Source organism: Mangifera indica, chromosome 19 (genome assembly GCF_011075055.1).
Source record: "Mangifera indica cultivar Alphonso chromosome 19, CATAS_Mindica_2.1, whole genome shotgun sequence".
Classification (NCBI taxonomy): Eukaryota; Viridiplantae; Streptophyta; class Magnoliopsida; order Sapindales; family Anacardiaceae; genus Mangifera; species Mangifera indica.
This window is the reverse complement of record NC_058155.1, coordinates 5834827-5843955: the sequence shown is the minus strand read 5'-3', so window position 1 is coordinate 5843955 and position 9129 is coordinate 5834827. Positions and strand designations below refer to the sequence as shown.

General features: G+C 35.2%; 2 protein-coding genes across 2 annotated transcripts; both read right to left on the bottom strand.

The window, feature by feature from the left end:
* Positions 1–1102: 1102 nt before the first annotated feature.
* LOC123203176 (uncharacterized ATP-dependent helicase C29A10.10c-like) lies at positions 1103–6913 on the bottom strand. Its single transcript, XM_044619392.1, has 14 exons — positions 6628–6913; positions 5615–6533; positions 5313–5509; positions 4892–5216; positions 4164–4419; positions 3864–4080; positions 3561–3741; positions 3330–3394; positions 3022–3202; positions 2791–2855; positions 2484–2664; positions 2253–2317; positions 1952–2132; positions 1103–1571 (listed from the first exon to the last, which is right to left on the bottom strand). Exons 1-14 carry the CDS (start codon positions 6850–6852, stop codon positions 1234–1236), a joined length of 3396 nt encoding a protein of 1131 aa, XP_044475327.1. The 5' UTR covers positions 6853–6913; the 3' UTR covers positions 1103–1233.
* A 4-nt stretch (positions 6914–6917) lies between these two features.
* On the bottom strand, positions 6918–8087 carry LOC123202849 (the record flags this gene model as incomplete). Its single annotated transcript, XM_044619000.1, has 2 exons — positions 7661–8087; positions 6918–7154 (listed from the first exon to the last, which is right to left on the bottom strand). Coding segments are annotated over exons 1-2 (369 nt in total), but the record flags the coding sequence as incomplete, so codon positions are not given.
* Positions 8088–9129: the final 1042 nt, after the last annotated feature.

Sequence of the window (9129 nt, the reverse complement as noted above, 5' to 3'; positions counted from 1 at the left end):
TACCAATCCAGTCTTCCATGAAAGAACTAAGCATATGGAGATTGACTGTCACTTTGTAAGAGACAAGATACAGGAAGGCTTGATAAAACCTTACCACATTCGAACCACAGAACAGTTGGCTGACATATTCACCAAACCTCTAGGATCAAGACAACATTTTTATCTCTTACACAAGCTTGGAGTTTATGACATCTACAAACCACCAGCTTGAGGGGGAGTATTGAAAATCAGAATCACATCCACATCCTTGGAAATCATGCAAATCATATCCCAGAAATCAAGCAAATTATCATCCATAACACATCCCAGATTATTAGCTATCACATCCCTAAAATCATGTTTATATTGATGAGCAGATTGTACAAATATTATGTTGTCGTAGATAGATTGTAATTTTCAGTATATAAAGCCATTACATGTAAAGATCAAACACATAAGCAATAAAACAGAATTCTTTTTTACTCTTCTTGAGCTTCTCTGGTTCGTCACATTGAACCAACTCTGCTCTCTCAGATTTTGGCACATCTCAACATGCACGTGTCCCTCTACTTTACGGGACAACAAGCGTGTACTCTTATATGCACATGCATGGGCATACACCCTTGTGTTACATGGTTGCATATGGGTCTAAATACATATAACAATAAAACTATATGTATTCATTTTAAGTACACATTTGATATATATCATCAAGTAATTAAGTTATTTTGAATTAAGAATAAAGTAATATTTAATCACATAATGATATATCATGTGTGTCCTCATTTATGTATACAAAAATATGTATGCATAACATTGCTCTACATATATTATCAATTAGAATAATGTGAAAAGGAAAAAATTACCCTTGATTGTGCCTGTGGGTATCACACATTATTTATCATGTCATCTTAATTTAAACAATTAATTAAGAATAAAAAACATTTTCGCTACATTATGTAATTAATCAGAAATATCTTTTGCATCATACAATCTCATCCAACTAATTGAAGAATAATTTATCGAGGGAATTGATCTGGATAAAAATAATTGATTAATCTTTCACCTTGTCTAATCTATATAACTATTGAAAATAGACATAAATACCCTCAGATGCCACCATATTAATAAAATTAAATCATTTGATTCAAATAGATAACATCAGTAATTATTCCCAAAAAAAGAAGAAAACTTTCCCGTATGTAATGTAACCATGCCATAGAATATTATTTATACCAATTAATTCAGCGCATCTTATTGGTAACCGTCTTTAGATTGAAATCCCTCAGATTTCATTTTGTCTGCACAGTAAGATGCACCATCAGAAGCAACTTTTGCATCATAATTTGCAGTCATAGGATCTACATCCAAGTCGCTCAAAGCACTTTTGAATGAATTCACGGTGTACTGATACTGTGAAATGCAGAACTCGTGTGCCGATTTCAGTCTCGGTGAAGATTTTTCCTTCTTCGCCATTGCATCAATGTATTTTAGGCTGCTTGTGGAATTAGATACAGCCAAGTTTAGCGCTATCTTAGCCAGCAATTTCACGTTTGTTGTAGACAAGGCTTTAGGATCTAATGCGAGAGCGGCTACACAATCACATATATCTTCTGCATTACTATGTATACCAACATTCATATTGTGAATATATATATATATATATATATATATATATATATATATATTATGGCATTATTCATTTATATACCAAATTAATAAAATTAAATTATCCACATTCTGCATTCAAATAAACAATTTGAAAATTTGTTCCCTGTAAGGGACGTTGATAATACAACCATTCAACCATGAAGTGTTTAGTCCATGATTGAATAATCGTTGTAGCAACCTCCAGTACAAAAACAGTACTTTTTAGAATCAAACCGCAAAGGATTTTTGGCCATTTGTACCATAAGGTAATCAAGTTCAGAAATGCGAAATCTTAGCTTTGGTTGCTAGTTTTTCTGCTTACCATTTCGCTTGTTCTTTCTCTTAGGCCTTTTCTTTCCCTTCCCCTTGTTTTCAATCTTCTCAGAATTTTCTGGCCGCTGGGAACCAGAGGCTAGATGAACTTGCAATGCCTCCTTACTGTCCTTATCCAATTTCTCTTCTGATCCCGCCTTTGTTGCCTTGCCTTTAGTACTCCTATTCTGCTGCAAGATTAGGCTATTCAAGTGAACATCCAACCGTAAAATCACAAAAAAAAAAAATCTTAATGTAATCTTATTACTTCAAACTGTATTTAATAGATGCGAAAAAAGAAATGAAATTACCTCAACTGCTGGGGCATTCAACAAAATGCTCTTTTCATCATCTGCATCTTTCTGTTGCCAGAATTCTGTGAAACAAAACTGACCATTTAATATCAATAAATATTTAAAATATAAAATAACAATTTGTTCTTATATAACCAGAAAGACTGACAAACTTTGCCATTTGTACCATAAGGTAATCAAGTTCAGAAATGCAAAATCTTAGCTTTGGTTGCTAGTTTTTCTGCTTACCATTTCGCTTGTTCTTTCTCTTAGGCTTTTTCTTTCCCTTCCCCTTGTTTTCAATCTTCTGAGAATTTTCTGGCCACTGGGAACCAGAGGCTAGATGAACTTGCAATGCCTCCTTACTGTCCTTATCCAATTTATCTTCTGATCCCGCCTCTGTTGCCTTGCCTTTAGTACTCCTATTCTGCTGCAAGATTAGGTTATTCAAGTGAACATCCAACGGTAAAATCACCAAAAAAAAAAAAATCTAAATCTAATGTTATTACTTCATTCATACTGCATTCAACAGATGTGAAAAGAGAAATGAAATTACCTCAATTGCTGGGGCATTCAACAAAATGCTCTTTTCATCATCTGCATCTTTCTGTTGCCAGAATTCTGTGAAACATAACTGACCATTCAATATCAAGAAATATTTAAAATATAAAATAAAAATTTGTTCTTATATAACCAGAAAGACTGACAAACTTGGCTATTTGTACCATAAGGTAATCAAGTTCAGAAATGCAAAATCTTAGCTTTGGTTGCTAGTTTTTCTGCTTACCATTTCGCTTGTTCTTTCTCTTAGGCTTTTTCATTCCTTTCCCCTTGTTTTCAATCTTCTCAGAATTTTCTGGCCACTGGGAACCAGTGGCTAGATGAACTTGCAATGCCTCCTTCCTGTCCTTATCCAATTTCTCTTCTGAACCCGCCTCTGTTGCCTTGCCTTTAGTACTCCTATTCTGCTGCAAGATTAGGTTATTCAAGTGAACATCCAACTGTAAAATCACCCAAAAAAAAAAAAATCTAAATCTAATCTTATTACTTCATTCATACTGCATTCAACAGATGTGAAAAAAGAAATGAAATTACCTCAACTGCTGGGGCATTCAACAAAATGCTCTTTTCATCATCTGCATCTTTCTGTCGCCAGAATTCTGTGAAACAAAACTGACCATTCAATATCAATAAATATTTAAAATATAAAATAACAATTTGTTCTTATATAACCAGAAAGACTGACAAACTTGGCCATTTGTACCATAAGGCAATCAAGTTCAGAAATGCAAAATCTTAGCTTTGGTTGCTAGTTTTTCTGCTTACCATTTCGCTTGTTCTTTCTCTTAGGCTTTTTCTTTCCCTTCCCCTTGTTTTCAATCTTCTGAGAATTTTCTGGCCACTGGGAACCAGAGGCTAGATGAACTTGCAATGCCTCCTTACTGTCCTTATCCAATTTCTCTTCTGAACCTGCCTCCGTTGCCTTGCCTTTAGTACTCCTGTTCTGCTGCAAGAATAGGTTATTCAAGTGAACATCCAAGTGAAATCAGCGTCACTGACAAATATAAGCACTAACCATGGTAGGAAAAATTGATTGGCAAAGCAAGTATAGCTAAGGAAACAATATACCTTCCACTTTTGATTGTTGAAAAGTACACTGTCAGCATTCAGCAATTCATTCAATTCATTAAGCTCTTTTTTGGGCTCTAATATAGCTTTGGCCAAATCCTTATCTTCAACAGCATTAAAGAAACAACAGCGGTCCTTAGCATCATTGATTAAGATTTTCCAAACAGATTCACCATGAGTTAAGGTCCTTTCATTCCCTAAAATCCATAAACAGTGCCTAGAGGGTATCAAAGGGACCGTAGTTATTCACTATAGTTACTAAAATGAACAAAACACAATGTACAATATTTACATGTATACCTGGCCCTTGTAAGTGCAACATTGATTCTCTGTGGCTTGGACAAGAATCCAATGGATCCCCTTTCGTTGCTTCTCACAGTGGAAATTATAATAATGTCCTCCTCACCACCTTGAAACCCATCAATCGACTTCACTTTTACAGTAAAGTCATCAGAGTCATCATACTTGCCTCCAAGTTTTTTTTCAATTGCTTGTACTTGAGCACTGTAAGGTGAGACTATGCCAATGCTCAGCTTCTGTTTTGAGTCATTCCAATCTGCATATTATGAATTACCATGGATATAATAAGGAGATTCAATAGAAGTATGTTTGGAATTTGTTCAAGTTGAAACAATTCATGCCATTTATATAATGATTTCATTATTTAATTTAACTCTTTCTCTTCAATCATGTTTAACAAGTGATGCATAATACAAATTAGTACATGCATGAGATGTTAGCCAATAAAAATTTGACAGTATATAGCATTAGATATTAACAAGAAATCCGCACTTTTAGATTTCCATTTGCATAATTGAAATAAAAGGCCATGTAAATGTATAAATTATTCTCAAAAAAGCTAGTTTCATTAATTGCCTGCTATAGAAAGGTAGGTTAAGCCTCTGGGACATACAGTCATCAATTAAAATGCTGACAATATAGAGCTAATGTTTTGTTTCTCAAAGTGGAATATCAGAATTTAAATGAATGATATGCTAATATAAACATGAGACTCCAACAACACATACCTTTGTACAGGTTCTGCAATATTTTCATCACAACAGCTACCTCAACCATATTTCTCCAGCTACGGCCAATGGACTCTTCTCTCCCTTCAAGAATATTGATGAAAGAATATGGACGGAATATTGGAGATCTTGGCAAAAAGACATTTTTGTTGATTCTTCTTTTAACATTAGGAGAATCCCAAATCCGGTTGTTATAAAAATAAGAATTTGGGAAGCAGCTAATTGAGGGGTGCATCCGATACTGTGTATTGAGCAGGTGTTTAGAGCGACCCAATGAGCTCAGCCTCTCAAATAAGCTTCTCCCGAAGGAAGCTTCGTCAGTAACCTGATAAAAAAAAAGCCGAACAAAGGAACTTAAAAAGTAAAGCAAAGGCCAAATACAAAAAAGTCACCAGAACTGTTGAAATAACATAAACCATACCTTGCTTTTAACCATTGCTGGCAATTGGCACTCATCCCCAATGAGAATAGTATGATTTAAGCCCAACAGTTGCAGGGGTATTGTCGACTCACTTTCTTTTAGTTGTGCCGCTTCATCAATGACCAGAACGTTCAGTGGTTCCATGGCCACTGAATGCAGCTTAAATGAACTAGAAGCAGTGCAAAATATTACAGAAGCTGTTTTAAAGCAGAAAGCTTTTAATGAATCTATGTTCATACCACTTGGAAACTTAAGTTTATTAAAGGAATCCTGAAGATTTTTTAAAACTGTATGGCATTCACCTCTCCTTTTCTGCAACAAGTAATTTCTATGCCCAGGTGATGAAAAAAACTCTTCAGCTACTGAATGTGAAAAGAGCTCTTGCAGCTCGTCAGAAACTACATTTTTTTGAAACAACAAAGTTTCGAAAGAATCAAGTAAACTGATAAGATCTATCATATTTTGAAAATTACTTTCCAAAATGAAACGTTTTGGTATGTGAGTGCAGAAGATAAATATACAATTCCTAAGAGGAGTAGCAGTATGTTTAAATCTATCTCTCACAAATTCAAGAAATGATTTAAACTCCTCATTGTCACCTTCCATTTCCATATTCCTGTAATTCTCTTTGACTTCATTTTTGTCAGTACTTTCTCTCTTCTTTACCAATTTATTCTCCAAGAAAATGTGATACTGAGAAACACAATCTTCAAGTAAATCCATCATGGATGAGAAGCAATGCCTCCAGCCAGTCAGCGTACCAAAACACTCTGAAAGCTTTTTAACGCGATAATCCAAATATATTTCTTCTATTTCTTGACCAACTTTGAGTCTCTCCTTACTCCCAAACAAGAGAATATCTCCAAGAGGAAGCATCAGAGTCTCACTTCCATAGTCATCAGTTTTAATCGATTCTTTCAGCAGCTTCAGAACACGAGAAGCAACTTCTGTAATTGCAACATTCGTCGGGGCACAAGTAAGGGTTCTGCATTTTGTTTTCAACAGAGTAAAGAGAAGCATACTAACAGCTTTAGTTTTCCCTGTTCCAGGGGGACCCCATATAAGTTGCACAGAGGACTTGTGATCACAACGCACTCCATCAAGACAGGCAAGAACTGCATTCAATTGCGAATCATTCAATGTCGATGATAAGCCACTACCAAATTTCTCATATAAGATCCCTCCATTCAGTTCAGAACAGACTTGGCAACTTTCCTCCGACTGTCATGCAACATGCAAGTCTCAATCAAAAACTACACAATGTATGTCAGCAAGAATAAGTATAGTATAAGTAAATCATCTTCAGAAAACTTACCACGGAATTCCCGCGTAAAACTTTTTTGATAATCTTCAAATTTCGGGACATGTTCAAGGATTTCCATATTCTTCTGTTAGTAGTAATATTTGCCAAGAAAATCACAAACAGTGATTTCTCCCTTTCAAACTGCTGGATGCTTTTTGAAGCCTTCACTTTAAAGTAAGTAGAAGTGCTATCATTATCATCCTCAGCGATTGTCATGACTGATAGAAAAGACCACATTCTACCAACCCTCTCCAAGTCGGAAATAGTTTCAGGTTTCGCATCTGCTAAAATTAAAATATCCCCCGCAAAGTTTTATAAGGCTCTTTACCATTGTTACTGAACCTGTTCCTCCAGTAATCAATCTTAACATCAAATAACTCAGATCCAAGAGGCCTAAAAACATCCACCTTAGCATAAGGTGCTCTTGAAATGATCTCCATAGGTGAAGACAGTTCTGCTCGTGTTTCTTCCAACAAAGGATAAACAAATGACCCCAAATACTGAGTGACAGATTCAAATGATTCCGGAATTTTTTCCACCTGAAAGGAATAAAACAATTACTCAATTCAGTAATAAAATATCAATTAAGCCATTTTCAGCCAGCATGAACTTGAACGTAAGATGAAAGCACTAGAAAGTAAAGAGAAATCTCATCTAAAGCTTGTTGCTGAATGAGATCAACCGTTGCCAAAAAAATAAAAATAAAAAAAAAGGAAACAAACTACAAATATTTCTTTTTGTAAAGCCGCACTGCACTAATAAGAGAGGAGCATCCCCAACATTTACACAAGAATGAGCGGGAAACGCCAATGCCGCAGTTAAAAACATTGCTCCATTTTCATAGACAACTGAACATTACAGATGATTAAAAGGGAAACGCCGAACGTAACAATTAAAAAGCCAAACAAACATAACATCGAACATTACAGATGATTAAAAGGGAAAATTATTAACTGGTATATCCTAGGGATATAAATATAAAATATGAGTTTCTTTATTAAAATTTATTAGTTACTGAAAATGAAGAAGAGTAAAGAAAGCAAACCTTATGACTGAAAAGATTTTTGTTACGAATGTCATCAAGAGACCAGGAAAAGAGAGTATTAATGAAGCCATCGTCATGATTTTGAACTCCTCTCTTCTTGCTGCTACTACTACCTTCACCTTCCATCATCATATCCACTGATCCTTCTTCTGAGAATTACACAGTCAAATGAAGTAGCTTTACTAATGAGAGGCAACTAGCTTACTTCAGTAGGAAGAAAACACCATGCAAATGCAATGAAGAGACAAGGAATCTACAGTACTTCCACTTGAAAAGCTGCTAACACATTTAACATCGTCTTTTGTTTGGCATATCATATCACACCTTGAAATGCTTTTTAAAAGCATATTAAAGAGCCCAAAAGTCATTCGCTCATTTATTCCATTCCCATTCGGCCGTTTGGTGTCTCAAGGAAGAAAAGAAAAGTCTTCAGTCTCCTCTTCATGACGTCGCTCCCCTTATCAAACAAGTTGTCATCAGTGTACGGACAACATCTAAGTTTCTTGTGGGGTTTGAAAAAGAGTTTAAAATGTGATCACATTCTTTTAAAAGTCAAATAAAAAACGGGACTTTTTATAGAGAGAAAAAGTTTTGATTTATTAAAAAAAGAAAAAGGAGAAAAGAATTGACGCGTGGGTAATTTTGTTTGCGTTGATCCCAGTCCTCACAGAACTCAGATGTTTCGCGTCTTTTCACTGTTGTCAACTGCCTGTACTAATTTTCTTAGTAGCAAAGAAAATTTATTCGCAGCCCATGAATGTACATTCAAAATAAATATTAGGGAAATTTTAAAAATTAGGCAAAATTAAAGGAGTCTAAGCGAAATTGCCCAAAAAATTCAGGTTTAAGCAAAAATGCCCAGGTTTTGTGAAATGACGAAAATGCCCCCATATATAAACACAGCAAATTTTCACTGTGCAATTCAAAGAAAATTCGAATTTTTAACGCATCCCACGGCAACCCCACGGCAAATGTCATTTTCGCCGATTTGCTTGCTTTCCGGCAACCGAAAATGGAAAATAATGTTATCACATCTCCCGTAATCTTGTTTGGATCAAGTTATTGCTCATATTATTGAGATTTGATTGAGATTTTTCGGTTTGAAAATTTAGGGTTTACGGTTTGAACAATGCTTAAAATGTTTTGATTCTTGGTTGTTTTTGTTGAATTAATTGAGGGGTTTTGTGTTATACAACGTGTAGATTCGATTTATGTGAAAATCGGTGGCTAAAACGACCAAAATTTGGCCGAAAATGACTGCCGAAGAGATCGGCAGTCCGACTGTGAACAGTGTTTCCCACGTCAAAATCAATAATCCCACGTTCAGCCTAATTTAGGGGGGGGGGGGAAATTAGCTTTTTAAAACAATTGGGGTGACGTGAGAAATACTTATCCCACGTGGGGTTTTTTTGAAAATTAACACGCCAACGCGAGTTTTGCAAAATTACGAAAATGTCCATATATATAAC

Coding starts and splice junctions, on each gene's coding strand:
- LOC123203176 (XM_044619392.1), bottom strand. CDS start 6,852: ATGTGGTCTTTTCTATCAGTCATGACAATCGCTGAGGATGATAATGAT. Junction 5,510..5,614: donor CTTGTTGCAGAAAAGGAGAG/GTGAATGCCATA, acceptor GCTTTAAAACAG/CTTCTGTAATATTTTGCACT. Junction 2,665..2,790: donor TGAATGCCCCAGCAATTGAG/GTAATTTCATTT, acceptor CTAATCTTGCAG/CAGAATAGGAGTACTAAAGG.